This window comes from Ostrea edulis, chromosome 8 (genome assembly GCF_947568905.1).
Source record: "Ostrea edulis chromosome 8, xbOstEdul1.1, whole genome shotgun sequence".
NCBI lineage: Eukaryota > Metazoa > Mollusca > Bivalvia > Ostreida > Ostreidae > Ostrea > Ostrea edulis.
In genome coordinates, this window is record NC_079171.1 from 50,135,424 (window position 1) to 50,152,992 (window position 17,569).

At 36.0% G+C, this 17,569-nt stretch overlaps 1 protein-coding gene across 1 annotated transcript in view; it reads right to left on the reverse strand.

Annotated features, from left to right (window-relative positions):
- Positions 1–8,229: 8,229 nt before the first annotated feature.
- LOC125661867 (transient receptor potential cation channel subfamily M member 2-like) overlaps positions 8,230–17,569 on the reverse strand; it is a 35,571-nt gene continuing 26,231 nt past the window's right edge. The window contains exons 15-22 of the mRNA XM_048893994.2: positions 16,383–16,614; positions 16,225–16,287; positions 15,903–16,055; positions 13,427–13,693; positions 12,250–12,442; positions 11,643–11,802; positions 10,121–10,293; positions 8,230–8,821 (exon numbers count right to left, since the gene is read on the reverse strand). Coding sequence (XP_048749951.2) covers positions 8,709–8,821; positions 10,121–10,293; positions 11,643–11,802; positions 12,250–12,442; positions 13,427–13,693; positions 15,903–16,055; positions 16,225–16,287; positions 16,383–16,614 — 1,354 coding nt within the window. The 3' untranslated portion in view covers positions 8,230–8,708. The remainder of the gene's footprint in view (positions 8,822–10,120; positions 10,294–11,642; positions 11,803–12,249; positions 12,443–13,426; positions 13,694–15,902; positions 16,056–16,224; positions 16,288–16,382; positions 16,615–17,569) is intronic.

Genomic DNA, 17,569 nt, shown 5'->3' on the forward strand with positions numbered 1-17,569 from the left:
GGCACGAATTGTGCTCCTTTATTTGCTAGCCTGTTTGTTATTCATATGAAACAGAATCTATTCAGAAACTTATACGTGAGAAGAATAGATCTCTTGTTGTGGCCTTCAATTCGACATTTAGATATATCGACAACGTTTTATCTATTAATAATATTAACTTCCATTCATATGTTGATTCGATGTATCCATGCGAGCTCGAAATAAAAGACACTACAGAGTCGTCCACATCTGCTTCATATTTAGATATTCTTTTGAAAGTAGACATTTACGGCAAACTAAAAATTCAACTTTATGACAAATGTGATGACTTCTGTTTCTCCGTCGTCAACTTCCTATATTTAAGTAGCAATATTCCATGATCAACTGTATATGGTGTCTATATATCTCATTTAATGCGAATACGTACGAGCTTGTTCTGCGTATGGTCAGTTTTAGTTCACCTGAGCTTTTCTGATCAAAATCTGTCCATTGTCTGTCGTCGTCGGCGTCATCATCGGCGTCTTCGTCGGCGTTGTAAACTTTTTTTTCATTTTCGACTTTGTTCAAATGAAGGGCCATGTCCCTTTCAAACCGGAGATAATCGCAAAAATGCAAAAATAGGGTGGGGTCAGTTAAAAATATTCTTCTTAAGAACCACTGGGCCAGAAAAGCTGAAATTTACTCGAAAGCTTCCTGATATAGTGTAGATCCAGGTTTGTTCAAATCATGGCCCCGGGGGTTGAATGGGGCCACAATAGGGGATCAAAGCTTTACATACTAATATATAGGATATATCTTTAAAAATCTTCTTCTCAAGAACCGCTGAGCCAGAAAAGTTGAAATTTACTCAAAAGCTTCCTTACATAGTGCAGATCCAGGTTTGTTCAAATCATGGCCCCCGGGGATTGAATGGGGCCACAATAGGGGATCAAAGTTTTACATACTAATATATAGGATACATCTTTAAAATCTTCTCAAGAACCACTGAGCCAGGAAAACTGAAATTTACATGAAAGCTTCCTGACATAATGCAGATTCAACTTTGTTCAAATCATGACCCCTGGGGTTGGATGGGGCCACAATAGGGGATCAAAGTTTTACATACAAATATATAGGGAAAATCTTTAAAAATCTTCTTAAGAACCACTGTGCCAGAAAAGCTGAAATTTACATGAAAGCTTCTTGACACAATGCAGATTCAACTTTGTTCACATCTTTGCCTCTGGGGGTGTGATGGGGCCACAATAGGGAATCAAAGTTTTACATACTAATATACAGAAAAAAATCTTTAAAACTCTTCTCCTCAAGCACCACTGAGCCAGAAAAGCTGAAATTTACATGAAAGCTTGCTGTCATAGTGCAGATTCAACTTTGTTCAAATCATGGTCCCTGGAGTTGGATAGGGCCAGAATAGGGGATCAAAGTTTTACATTAAAATATCTAGGGAAAATCTTTAAAAATCTTCTTCTCAAGAATCACTGTGCCAGAAAAGCTGATATTTACATGAAAGCTTCCTGACATAATGCAGATTTAACTTTGTTCAAATCAGGGCCCACGGGGGTTTGATGGGGCCACAATAGGGGATCAAAGTTTTACATACAAATATAGATGATAAATATTTAAAAATCTTCTTCTCAAGAACTACTGTGCCAGAAAAGCTGAAATTTACACGAAAGCTTGCTGCCACAGTGCAGATTCAAGTTTGTTCAAATCATGGTCCCCTGGGCTTGGATGAGGCCACAATAGGAAATAAAGTTTTACATACAAATATCTATGGAAATTTTTTCTAAACTCCTTCTCAAGAACCACTGAGTCAGAAAAGCTGATATTTACATGAAAGCTCTCTTTCAGTTTGTAAAAACCATGGCCCCCAGGGATAGGATGGGGTCACAAGGGGAATCAAAGTTTTGCATATAAATACAGTATATAATGAAAATCTTTAAAAATCTTCTCAAGAACCACTATGCCAGAAAAGCTGAAATTTACATGAAAGCTTCTTGACATAATGCAGATTCAACTTTGTTCAAATCTTTGCCCCTGGGGGTGTGATGGGGCCACAATAAGGGATCAAAGTTTTACATACTAATATACAGAAAGAATCTTTAAAAATCTTCTTCTCAAGAACAACTGAGCCAGAAAAGCGGAAATTTATATGAAAGCTTCCTGACATAATACAGATTCAATTTTGTTCAAATCAGGGTCCACGGAGGTTGGATGAGGCAACAGTAGGAGATCAAAGTTTTACATACAAATATAGATGATAAATATTTGAAAATATTTTTCTCAAGAACCACTGAGCCAGAAAAGCTGAAAGTTACATTAAATATTGCTGCCATAGTGCAGATTCAAGTTTGTTCAAATCATGGTCCCCTGGGCTTCGATGAGGCCACAATAAGAAATAAAGTTTTACATACAACTATACAGGAAAAATCTTTCTAAACCTTCTTCTCAAGAGCCACTGAGTCAGAAAAGCTGATATTTACATGAAAGCTCTCTTTCAGTTTGTTAAAACTATGACCCCCAGGGATAGGATGGGGTCACAAGGGGAATCAAAGTTTTGCATACAAATATATAAGGAAAATCTTAAAAAATCTTCTCAAGAACCACTGTGCCAGAAAAGCTGATATTTATATAAAAGCTTTTTGACATAATGCAGATTCAACTTTGTTCAAATCTTTGCCTCTAGGGGGTGTGATGGGGCCACAATAAGGGATCAAAGTTTTACATACTAATATACAGAAAAAATCTTTAAAAATCTTCTTCTCAAGAACCACTGAGCCAGAAAAGCTGAAATTTACATGAAAGCGTGTTGCCATAGTGCAGATTCAAGTTTGTTCAAATCATGGTCCCCTGGGCTTGGATGAGGCCACAATAGGAAATAAAGTTTTCCATACAAATATATAGGGAAAATCTTTCTAAACCTTCTTCTCAAGAACCACTGAGTCAGAAAAGCTGATATTTACATGAAAGCTCTCTTTCAATTTGTTAAAACTATGACCCCCAGGGATAGGATGGGGTCACAAGGGGAATCAAAGTTTTGCATACAAATATATAGGAAAATCTTTAAATATGAGTCAAGGTGACTCAGGTGAGCGATGTCGACCTTGGATCTCTTGTTAAATCGAGGTAAGCTACTGACAAACATGTTGATGGTACAGGGGTTTCAACAGTCTCGTTTAAAATCAACATCTCGTAAATTTTATGGTCGTTATAACGACAGAACCTACCATTGGGTAAACTGCTGCCTGACGTGTTTCATACCGATTGGTAGACTATTGTTGGTATACTGATTTTGACTACGGATAACCCAGTTTACCTGATCAAGATAAAGGGTGCATGGCGGGTGTGACCGGTCAACAAAGGATGCTTACTCCTCCTAGGCACCTGATCCCTCCTCTGGTGTGTCCAGGGGTCCGTGTTTGCCCAACTATCTATTTTGTATTGCCTATGGGTTTTATATGAAATTGATCACTGTTCGTTATTTTCAATTTTCATTCACAAAAACATCAAATGAATTGAAAATATATTTTACTGGATTTTGTTTTTTAAAATTCTTTGTTTGGTTCAAACCACAGACTTTTGACGTTTTGTGTTTTCATCACATTATTCGGAAATGTCTAATTGAAATATCACAATTATTACTAGTCGAGTATTTGAAATGCATAATCGTGGTCTTGGCATATACTTCAAATTATCCTCAACAATGCACTACACAGGTCATTGTCTACTGTTGTGTGTATTTGCTATTTTTATTTCTACAAGTAAGTTTTTTCAGTAAGTTTGGAAGTAATCTGATATGTATAATGCATACATTTTTTTACACGCATTTTTTCAGTATGACGTTATAAAGCACGAAGTGCACTGAGGTATATCTAGAGTTATTTCTCTGTTGTTGCAAACCTTACCTTAATGTACGTACGTACAAAATAGATAGTGTGACGATGAATTTACATTTAGATTGTGCGATATTTGTATATTTTTGATGCAGATAAAACTGTTTATTGCACTGAACTATACGTAGGCAAAACTTATACGGTACCAATTTTGATGCACCAGATGCGCATTTCGACAAATAATGTCTCTTCAGTGATGCTCAACCGAAATGTTTGAAATCCAAAATAACAATGAAGCTTTAGAGCTATTATAGGGGAAATCAGTGTGCCAAAAACCTATATAATATGTAGGGCAGAAATATACGAGAAATGTTTCCTCTTTATATTTGAGACAAACGGTTCAAAACTTTTAAAGTTGGGGAAAGGAGTGAATATATTTATTGACAATGTCGCTCATAAAGATAGGCGTAAAATAATCAGAAACATTTGAGCACGAATGTGCATTGAAACGTACAGTGTAGCATAGTTTTTTTAAGTAAGGGAGAGGGGGTGGTTACGAAAAATGATAAACTTATATCGAATTCTTGTCAAGTGAGAAGAAATAAAATAAAATAAATTGTGCTTTTGCCCATACTTGAAAATATTAAAATGATAATTCGGGTGGGGGCAAGATATTTATTAACTGAAACTGTCTCACTTTCGTACACGTACCAGCGTTCGTTGCTCGTTCATCGCTATATGCACATGTATAAGGGTTAAATTCTAACTGGAGGATATTGCATTTTTACTCTCACTCTTATGCACAAGTTCCTTTTTCATTTTTTCCTTGTTATGAAAATTGATTCTTTGACTTTAGTGTTCCGAATGACAGTGAACGGTGAACGCACGGTGAATGCTTTGTGAACGGTGAACGCACGGTGAGCGCAAAACTGTAAACGGGGAGCGCACGTTGAACGCACGGAGAGCGGACGGTGAACGAACGGAGAGCGAACGCTGAACGCACGATGAGGGAACGGTAAACGCACGGTGAGCGAACGGAAAAATGGTAAAGTAGAACGTTTCAGGGACTGTTTTTGTTCTGTCGAGGATTATACCAGACGATGAATTAAATATGAAAAGAAGAACTTGATACATTTTCAGAATGAATTAAAAGTATAAGAGGAATATCAAAACCTCACATTAGACATATGAAAACAAAAGTACGTATCATCTATCCTTCTGTGTTTAGTAAACCAGAAACGATAAAAGAATTAGATAGGTTACATGAGGAATACGTTTTGGTTGCAGCTGACAAAGCTTGTAATAACATTGTCTTTGCTTGTAAGGCTCATTATTACAACTGTTATTTTAAAGGAACTTGGCATTACTTCCACCTTTAGTAATCGTACCTATACTCCAACTGCTCTTTCAAAAGAAGAAATTCTTCAAAACCATGCTTCAGTTTTAGACACATGTAATATTCCAGTCAATGGGTCGGATGGATATGAGTTACCGTACCTATAATGGATTCCTTAACTTCATAAAAACCCTCACAAACAAAGATACATTTCTGGATCCAGTAAATATTCTATCAAGGCCCTATCTTTGCTCCTCACGAAAATATTAACAGCTGTCAAAGAGAGATTTCAGGTGTACTGTGCGACTACATATGCCAGAAGTGGTATTAATCAAATGTGGATTCTAAAAAAAAATTCTAAAAAAGTTTAAGTAAACTTGAAATCTCAAAACTTTCCCAAATCATCAACATTAAAACCTATGATTTTCAACACTATACCGTAAATCTGGATATTTTTGCATCGATGTACTTTTGCAAATTTTAGCAAGAAGCCTATATATTTATTTATTTTTTGTTTCTTATTTCTGCGAATTTATGTAAAAACATGAAGAAAAAAAAAACAACGTGTGAAACATCATCGGTAGAGAAAAATATTTTTGCGAATCCAACTTACTCGCAAAAACGCTAAAAATTAATCGACAGCAAAAATAACCAGATTTACGGTACACGACCATTCTGCTCGACAAATTAAAGACTAGGCTTTTGACATCATAGACAGTTGCTTCTTTAACAAAATTGGAAAAAAAGATATATTCATATCAAATGATCAGTCATCCAAAAACTTACTTTGTTAAACACCACTCTGATTCTACACACAAGTACTCTGAAGTTGAAATAAAAAATATGCTAGAGCTCCTCATTGACAATATCTTTGTGGTCTTTGGTGATCAGGTCTTCCTTCAGTCTGTTGGAATTCCCATGGGCACAAATTGTGTTCCTTTGTTAGCTGACCCGTTATTATATTCATATGAAGCAGAGTTTATTCAAACAATTCGACCTGAGAAGAAAAATATCTTGCTGTGACCTTCAATTCCACATTTACAGGTATCGACGACGGTTTGTCTATTAACAATGATACCTTTCATTCATATGTCGATTCGATATATCCATGTGAGCTCGAAATAAGAGACACCACAGAGTCGTCCATTTCTGCTTCATACTTACATATTTTATTGAAAGTAGACATTAACGGCAAACTGACAACTCAACTGCATGACAAACTGTATGATTTTACCTTCTTCATCTTCAACTTCCCATATTTATGTAGCAATATTCCATTTCCACCTGCATATGGTGTTTATATATCTCAACTGATTCGATACGCAAGAGTTTGTTCTGCGAACAGTCAGTTTCTAAATCGAGACAAGCTACTGACAAACAAGTTGATGGTACAGGGATTTCAACAGTCTTGATAGAAGTCCGCATTTCGCAAATCATATGGTCGTTATAACAATCTAGTTCGTCAATACAACCTATCATTGGGTTAAATGCTGTCTGGCGTGTTTCATAACGATTGTTAGATCGCTCTTGGCACACTGATTTTGACTACGGATAACTCCGTTTACTTGATCAGGATATAGGGCTCACGGCGGTGTGAGCGGTCGACAGGGGATGTTTACTCCTCCTAGGCACCTGATCTTAACTCTAGTGTGTCCAGGGGTCCGTGCTTGCCCATCTATGTATATTGTATTGCTTTTAGGAGTAATGGGATTGATCACTGTTCGTTATCTTCACTTTTCATCAGTCATTCAGATCAGGGACAATTTCAAGGTTACAAACTGATGTGAATATCACCTTTGTGCATACTATATATCAACAATGGAGAATTATTTCTTATCATAAAGGAATAATATAATGCATTGTATACTCATTCGACAAGAAATGGTTTCATATATGCAGCTTATCAATTGATAACGGGAGTGAATAAAGACAAAATATTATGACACTTTCCCTGCGATACAACTATCAGAACATGTAAGTTGTGACGTATTTTTTCATTGTGACACCATATGGTACGAAGTGCACAGATGTACATTCATAACAGCACTGTAATTTTTCTCAGATAGCCTTACCTGAGCTGTTTTCATGAAATTGTTTTGAATACTATTAAATCGTTATAACCAGCTTTTGTGAAATTTTGATAATGTTGTTTCAGGAATCTTGCAATTTACTAATACTGATAAAAGGTATATGTGTGCTAATTGATAATTTTTATTAATACAACAACATACTTATTTCATCATTTTTATTTGATACTAAGATATATTATTTGAACCATCAACAATCGAATATAAGATTGGACCTATAATTCTAAAGGAGTGGGATTACTGCTAGTCTGTCAATGGCACAGTCGTAACCTATATCATATTGTCCGTGTTAATTGTACAATAACTTATATCCTATATCGACCTGGTCATTTAGCTGCGGAAAACCTTATACAACATCACCGACTGAGACTGTAATTCGCCATTACTGGGATGGACTAGGTAAAGGATTCAAATTACATTAAATTCCACCCATTATTACTCCATGTGTTTCGAGTGTGTTTCATAACACTTTTTAGGTCGTTCTTTACATGCTAATTCTTACTATTGATTACTTTGTTTACGTGATCAAGAAATGGGGCTCATTGTGTGAACAGTCAGCAGGGAATATTTACTCTTCCTACGTACCTGATTCCACCTCTTGTGTTCAGATTTCGTATTCTTAGTGTAGCTCACGACACGTTGAAGGGGTTTATCAAATCAGCACGAAATGTTTTCATAATAAAATGTATGAGGATATGCAATGATTGCACATGTCAAAAAGGCAATATACAATTTTTGGACAAAATAAATGATGATCAAAAATTTATTTCAATCATAAAGAACAGACACTGAACTTGAGATTTGTGGGTCAACTAACCCGATACTTTATCGACTGAACTACGTTCGAATCGCGATCTTGTTACTTAGTGTCATAAAATGTTTTAAGGTATTGAACAACCCTAATAGGACTTCCTCCTTTCAATTAAAATGCTAACGCCACAGCACGTTTCTGAAAATTTAAATAGGATCTTGAAAATGAAATAAAAACACAGTGTAGACATAATTTTTATATCCAGTGTTTATCTGCTACAAACATATTTGCATTAAACTTACAGACATGTTTCATGACACCTAAAACTGTACAGCGTATCTATTGAAATTCATAAATAAAAAACATATTACAATGATATTCCATTTTTACTACAATTATGCAATTTTATCAGGACGGAATCATTCACATCACAGCGTAAAGCAATAGATAAATTGTTATACGATTTCAGTTCAAAATAATCTCAAACATTCAGAGTTCCTTATGATAGAACTCGTCGTATTCTTTGTAATCTATGTCTCGTTTTGTATTGGGAGAATCTAAATATCGTGCAGTCGTTACGTAACTCGAATGGAATTTCACGCACTCACATCATGTAACATAACGTTGTCTTCAAACCTTAAATTCCAAACGTTTCAAATTCGCAGAACGTATTGTCTTTTTTATAACTGCATGGTAATACGTTACGACAATGCACTTCCTCCCTACAGTTTATTGCGAATTCTGAATGCTGTTATCCTCTGAAAGTTTCTACGGAACTTCCGGGCTTTTTTATTTTCCTCTTGTTCTTTCTTTACTTGCTTTGGGCAGCAACTTTCTATCAAAATATTTAATGAAAGTCGAATATATCCACAACATTCAATGATGAAGAGTCGAGTACAGTCTAATGTTAAAATAGAATAACTAAAATCTGATTAAAATCAGTTCCTCAATCCGCTCCTTTATTTTTATGGTGTCGCCTAAGGAGCAGATCGAGGAGCTGATTTTGATCAGAGTGGAAAAAACACAGAAGAGATAAAAATCGTTTTCATCAACCAACGAATCAATTGTTAAGTCTGAAATATATAACATCATTAATCATATAGGAATGTTCTGTAGGAATATAATCTTTTTCGATCTCACACTTTTATCAATCCATGTGATTGAAAGTGTTTTAAATGCGCAGTAATTGCACGTAAACAGGAGATGTACCCAAACTTCACTCAAATTTCCTTGGCTCTACTGTTCTTCAAAAGATTTTTTTTTCCATTTTATTTACATAAAGATATTTGAACCCAAATGGATGCCCTACACTAGCCCCTATACTTAATCATATTCATACCTTTATCCATGTAACATGGGGATACTTTAATATCAATCATATATGACCTTGTGATGGTGCTTTAATATGAATGGTACATGGCCGTGTTGTGGTGCTTTAATATGAATGGAATATGACCTTGTGGTGCTGTAATATTAATAGCATATGACCTTTGATGTGTTAAATTATATGGCACATGACCCCTTGCTTGTCGTAAGATGCGACTAAATGGGGCGGTCCTTCGAATGAGACCACAAAAACCGAGGTCCAGTTGTTACAGCAGGTGTGGCGCGATAAAGATCCGTCCCTGCTGAATGGACATAAGCGCCGAGCATATGCCTAAATTTTTTAGCCCTTCATGGGCTGTGGTGGTGTCTCCATATGAGTGAAATATTCCCTAGAGGGACATTAAACAATATTCAATCAATCACACTGTCCTGCTGTTAAAGAGAAACTGATGATTTTAACATGTATTACCTACGCTCGTTTATTAAGTCAAACTTAGGATCCAATGGCCCATAGTGTTAAGAAAAAATCACACAATTTGGGAATACTTGCATATTGAAATGATTTAGTGTGTCCTGAAAATCTTGAAAATAATATTTTCTTAGTATGCTAAATGAATGCTAAATCGCACGTTCAATGTTCATATATTAGTCCGAGGAAGCATCAATTCCCCATATAATGAATCTGCACGACATTGGAATGAATGTATTTTAATATAAATACCATACAAATTGTGTAATGTTTGTCATGTCAAACTTTTTGCTGACTTTCAGACGTACATGGTGTTTAAGATTCACTTCCCGAACTCACCTCTGCACTTATATAGGCAACACCCTTTCCTGCCTGGGCAGCAGCAAAAACGATAAGGAAGGAATGCAAGGTTGATAGGAGAAGGAATCCTCCATTCGTAGTCATTGATGACGGTATACCTCTCAAACCTCCACAATTTTTCGGAGTTTTCTTGAACTCGTTCAAATGTGTAGCTGCAAAAGCATTTGAAATATTGTATATAAAACTTTTTCTGACAAATGTAAAAAAAAATGGGATATCAAAGATTGTCGTTTGCTTGTAACTGATATACGACCAGTTTGAGATGTGTGTACCCCAAATAGAAACACCCGCTGTAGATGAAATGTTAGAAAATTTAACCTACACATTGCGCTTAGGTTCGTGGCAGAAAATTCGTTATCATATCAACTATTAGTGACATAGAACCTTCTTTTTGAACAAAAGATTTATGACTTATAACCTTTTAACGTTAAACAGTCAATGAATGAAGGGTCACTACTTATCGATGTGTTATATGTCACTATCTACCGGTGTATTATACGTCATCACGGTATATTATACGTCACAATCTACCGGTGTATTATACGTCATTACGGTATATTATACGTCACTATCTATCGGTATATTATACGCCAATACATACCGGTATAGCATACGTCACTATTTACCGTTATGTTATACCTCACTATATACCGGTATATTTAAGGTCACCCCTACGTCACTATTTACCGGTATATTAACTACCGGTGTATTATGTGAAGCGAGTGTCCTAACCAAAAATTACTTTATCTGACGGTTGTACATATCCAAGTTTCACAAACATCATTTAGATAAATGTGAAAAATGGTGATGATTATCTAGAGGATTTTGAACGTCCCTTAACAGTTGACAGAGAGTATGATCCCATTGAAACACATAACAGATGTTATAGTATAATAACGATCGGTGTCACTCGTAACTTGAGTACGGAATGTAGAACTTATACGGTACCAATTTTGATGCACCAGATGCGCATTTCGACAAATAATGTCTCTCCAGTGATGCTCAACCGAAATGTTTGAAATCCGAAATAACTATGAAGTTTTAGAGCTAAATATAGCCAAAACCAGCGTGCCAAAATAGTGGAGCCAAATTCGACCAAGGATAAGAGCTATGCATGAGGGAGATAATCCTTAATTTTGAAATGGATTTCTAAATTTTATAACAGCAATTAAATATACATCCGTATTTTCAAGCTAGTAACGAAGTACTTAGCTACTGGGCTGTAGAGACCCTCGGGGATTAACAGTCCACCAGCAGAGGCCTCGACCCAGGGGTCATAATGTAAAACTTATACGGTACCAATTGTGATGCACCAGATGCGCATTTCGACAAATATTGTCTCTTCAGTGATGCTCAACCGAAATGTTTGAAATCCTAAATAAAGGCGTGTTACAAGTTACTTTCTATAAAACTTTTGTTCATCAACATAATAACGGATGATACGGTCAGTTTATATTTCTAAATACAGAAAAATGGTGGTGAAGATAACGAAATGACATACCTAAACATGGCAATAACGAGGTTGACCAACACAAGATTAGAGAATAACATGTAAATTGCTGAAACGCCTAACACTGTCCAGTCTTCTTGAGGACAACGTTCAATGGAAGAGTCGGACTGCCACACCGAAGTATTGTGAGAACAGTCTGATAGGTCTTTGCCTAGAAATGTCAAATGATGATATAAAACAATTTTCAAGATGTTTCTCAGATTGAAATATGAAGAAAACAATTCTGATAGCAATGGTCTACCAATGGTCAATATTTCATCAAAGTTGATTAAAACGAGTTTATACATTTCCGTGGAAGTCTGATTTTCGTTGATTTAAATCCAATAAAGAGTGATATTGCCTCAACCGCGAAATTAAGCCTCTGCTAATTTAAAATTCACCATTGGTGTTCACAAACCCTGAAAACAAGACACCGCAAAAGCAAATGATTTCAAAGCATTGAAAATTAATTTCATAATTCTGTGCAGGATTGATTGTTAAATATCAATAACAATACGTTTAGAAAAAGAGAGGCTATTGGAATTTGTCGACTTCTTACAACTTATGGGTTATCACATTCACTTCAAACAAGTGAACATTGAAAATATAATAATGTTACCTTCCAGAAAGTCATTGAATAACTCTCCGTAGAGTTGAAAATAGGGGTAGTAAATAATTTGCCAAATTCTCCACTTCGTCCAGTCACCATCCCACATGCCCTGATAATCCGGCCAGAGGTTCGCATGGTAGTAAATCCCAACTCCTATCACAATAAAGACCGCCACGAACAGGAATCCAAACAGATCCTTCAACTATGAAATGATAATGTGAAGGAACAATTATTAACGAACGTGAAATAGAACATGTTTTAATTAATTAATATATAAAAGATGAAGATAACGAATAAGTGATCAATCTCATAACTCCTATAAGCAATATATAGTAGGGAGTTGGGCAAACACGGATCCCTGGATATACCAGAGGTGGGATCAGGTGCCTAGGAGGAGTAAGCATCCCCTGCTGACTGGTCACACCCACCGTGAACCCTATATCTTGAGCAGGAGTTATCTGGAGTCAAAATCAGTGTATCAAGAACGGTCTAACAATCGGTAGGAAACACGTCAGGCGGCATTTGACCCAATGATAGGTTGCATTAGCAAACTAGATCGTTATAACGACCATAGCATTTGCGAAATCCTTACTTTACACTGTTGAAACCTATGTACCATCAACTTGTTTATCAGTAGTTTGCCTCGGTTTAAACATTGACCATAAACAGGACAAGCTCTTGCGCATCGAATCAGTTGAGAGATATAAACACCATTTGCAGGTGAAAATGGAATATTGCTACATAAATATGGGAAGTTGAAGATGAAGAAGCTGAAGTCATTGGGGTTTGTCATAAAGATGGGTTTTGTCGATAACTGTCCCTTAACTGATTCGGTATTCTATAAGATGTTCTGCACATAATCCTTTTTAAATCAAAGCATGCTGGTGATATATAAGTAGTTGTTACAAGGATTTCAATATCTCGTTTGAAATCAGTATTTCACAAATTCTCTGTTTATTGTAATGATCTTATTTGAAACTACTAGATGTAGTTAGGTCGAATGCTGTCTGACGTGTTTCATCTGTTAGGCTCTTCTTCGTACACTGATTTTGACTGCGTATTACTCTGTCTTCCTGATCAGGATAGGATTTAACCAGTAAACAGGGGATACTTACTCCTCCTACGCTTATGTTATTTAACACTAAAGCACTACTATACATGATTTTATTTCTTTTAAAACACGTACCATTTCCTTTATCATAATCAGAGTGGGTCCCAATCGTCTGTGGATGAGAAATACTTCCAGAAATCTTAAATACATAACCAGCAGGGATAACGAAAACATTCTCCTGGCGACGGTAAAGGTTTCGGAGGGGTGCATGTGACGCACAAACAAGGCAGTAATCAGCAAGGCGTACGACAAAAGATCCACCACATTCCAGAAGTCATACAGGTATCTCTTCATCCGGGAGTAGTATCCACGATGTGAACGACCCTTTGCATCCAGACATCCCTAGAGTATGATAAAAAGAAATCTGGTATCAGTTCAGTTTAAAGAAAAGAAACTTAATTTGGATTGTATTATTTGCTGACGTTACAAGGGTTTCATCAGTTTCGTTTAAAGTCAGCATTTCGCAAATTCTATGGTCGTTATAACGATCCAATTTACAAATGCAATTTGTATTTTGATCAAATGCTGTCTGACGTTTTCCACTGCAATTGTTAATCCATTCTTTATATACTAATTTCGATTAGAGATTATTCCATCTAGGCACATGATCTAATTTATGGTGTACCCAGTGATCCGTGTTTGCCATACTCTTTAATTTGCATCCTGTAAAGGAATCATATCATTGATCTTAACTTTTCCATCAACATGTTTGATGATTTAAGGACGTATGTTACATCAGAAATATTTCATATGGATGAAAAGTGAAGGATATGTACAAGAATATTTTGAAATTGGAAACTTCCAAATCTACTTTATTTAGTCAAAAAATGCAGTTTTAGTTGAAAGGAATCTGAGAAAAAATTCAAATCCCTGCTGGGCTCGAACACGTGATATACAGTTCAGCAGTCGGCGTGCTAATCTACTGAGCTACTCAGCTAGGCGAGAATTTTTAAAATGAATAGACAAATATGGCTGATATTCATAATTTCATCAATGTTTTAAGGAAGTCGGCCATTATGACAATGTAGAGTACTTCCTTAAATACGCGGCTATGTGTCCCGAATTCTTGATATCAAATCTAACACCATTACAAATATTTTATGACGGTGCTTTTCGCAAAACCTTAGGACCATGATTGATTGATATGCCTATCAAATGAGAACTTAAAAATAGAGGTCAAACACCACTATAATTGTCGTGTCAACAAACGTGTAACCTATTATCATGACACAATACATGCGATAGTATCTACTATGGACTCTTTATATAAATTAATGGAACTAAATCCTCGAGGATTTTATAGGTATCCCAATTCCATGATATCCACAGTTTATATATTTTTTTACTGAACGTATACGGGAAGTTTTTCATGAAATAAAATCTAACAAGAGGTACTGTGAGCAATGTTCACTAAGAATACCCCGCTTACCCCAATCTCCCAAAGGGTGTTGTTAATAGGTACAAATTACCTCTTTCCTGAGTGTAAAAATATGGTATGCCTTTGTAGAAGAAAATGGAAGATATAGTCCGAACACAAATCCATGGCATAAACCTATAATTTTGACATTGAGATCAAAGGTCAAGATCATAAAGAGGTCATGAATGTACATGACACATAGACTCATGGTGATACACCCATGTCTTATGGTATGACTATGTTAAAACCCTATAATCAATTTTGATCTTGAGGTCAAAGTTCAAGGTCATATAGAGGTCATGAAGGTACTCGACATATCGTCTCATGGTGATCCACCTGTGTGCCAAATATGGTATGCCTAAGTCAAAGAACAAAGAAGTTATGGCCCGGACACGAATCTGCACAGACAGACAGACGGACGGACGGGCAGACGGACAGACAGACAGAGTTATTCCTATATACCCCCCTGAACTTCCTTCGGGGGGTATAATGAAACATTTTTCTTCTTCGATTTACGTCCATTCTCAAATTTTTCACTCAGGTATTACCACAGATTCAAAAGTATACTTGACGTGCAGGACAATGACAGTGAGGGGTCTGAAATGCGCTAAAGACACAAGACATCTATATTTAAAATCATATCTGAAAACCCCACGACTATCACTTTTAAATGATCATCCTTTGGCAGAGGATCAGGGACTACATGTACCCATTTTACATCATAAATCTAAGTGGGAGGTCGCACTTGTTACCTCCCATAAACATTGGGCCTACAAATTATATGTATTTATTCGTAATATTTTTCCTTTACACATGTAGAGGTCTCAGTAGCTGTATTAGAGCGTTCGCTTCATAAACGGGAGGTAGTGAGTCCGAACCCTCTTGTGACATGACCATGTCAAAGACGTTAACACAGGTAGCGATTTGCCAAATCTTCGGCATTTAGAAGTGAGAATCACGGGTCTTCCGGATATGACCTAAGGCCCTGAGTGCTAAACATAGGTATGGCTATGTGGTACTTCACCTACAGCTGGTGACGTATCAATATCAGTTAAAAATTTTCGACGGGATGTTGAAAGTAAATCAGTCAATTAAAACTTGTAACGTGTATCTTGATTGTTAAATGATACTTACAAAACAGCTGATGAGTTCCTCAATAAAATCGCCCGCACCCCAGAAATACACATAATATTCAAAGACTCTGGCGATGTCCTGGACGTAATACTCAGTGCTGATACTGGTCAGTACAAAAGCACTGTACATCACCAACATAGAAAAGAACATTATCTGCAAATAAAGAAACTACACATGCAATGATTTCCATAAGACATTCTCAATGAGATATAATAATGCTATATTAAATTTGAATAACCAATTTTTGAACTCAGTATTAGTGTTACTCTTGTATATATAGTAAATAAAATAAATCTTTCACTATGCATGATATGTTACGCACGTAGTTGTAAACGTATTTTGTCAATGGTGCTGTAAAGAACTTCTTAGGTTTTCTAAACGCAGACTGAAATAAAATCATAACTGTGATAAATCAGTTCACGGTGATGACAATAATTTGTGAATTTCGAAAGTATGATAATCTTCACTCAGATCTTTTACTTTTAAAAATGGCATTAGGTCCGGGGCGAGATTGTTGTACCACTGTTTATTCATATTCTTCTGAGAACACGTGTGCGCCACTACGTCATACATGAAGTTTTCATACGCAAAGGTCAAAGGACTGGATGTTATTCCCCAGATCACGGCCTCATCATCCATCAGATCAATGGCGTGTTTCGTGTTCTCTTCGTACATGCGGTCCATGATTGCTATGCAGCGTTGCTCAAACAATCTATCAAGAGAAATAAAAGTATGACTGTGGCTTGTTGATGAGGTAGACCCATGATTTTGAAATATATCGATAGCACCCAATATCACTAGTGTGATTTATTGAGTAAGATAATCCTACGGTAACTCATCTCTTTTTATATAGATATGCTTCAGATGAATGGTGCGAGATATATTTTCAGTTTCTTATAAACCAGCAATATCCTTATGATGCATGTTTCTCTTAATATCAGGATTTTCATGTTCAGCGGTAACAATGCCTTTAAAAAAAACTCTACTTGATCAAAGTTATTTGCTACATCTTTATTATCTCCATCAGTTTCAACCAAATTATTCTTTTCACAAACATCGCTATGTATATTGTTATCTAAACCATTGTTATCTAAACCATTCTGAAGAATGCAGCTTATTAATATCAATCATGTTTTTTCTTCTTTGCTTTGTTTTGTTTTTTTTTCTCCTAGAAATAACATAACTATATATATATATATATATATATATATATATATATATATAAGCGGAAAAAAAGAAACTGTGCATTGTTTAATATATGAAAAGATAATAAAAAAAAAACAATGAACAAATTTTATTTTTTGTAATACTGTTAACAAATGTATTCGTTACAACATTTCATAATCCATTAATGTTAACGTCGAATAACGTCAATTTAAGCACACTCGAAAGACACTGGTATTCGAACTTGAATTAACAAAGTTAATAACGCGTGTGACCACCATTTGCATCCACGCATGTTTGACAACGGCGCCTCATTGATGCCACTAAAGTGTTCAGAAATACTTGAGGAATGTTGTTCCAAATGTTGGTTAAAGCCTGGCCAATTTCAATGGCTGACTTGATAAACGTCGTAGACGTTCCATTTCATCCCAGACGTGCTCGAACGGCGATAAATCGGAGGAAACAGCTGGCCAAGGCAAGACATCGACATTCTGTTGAACAAA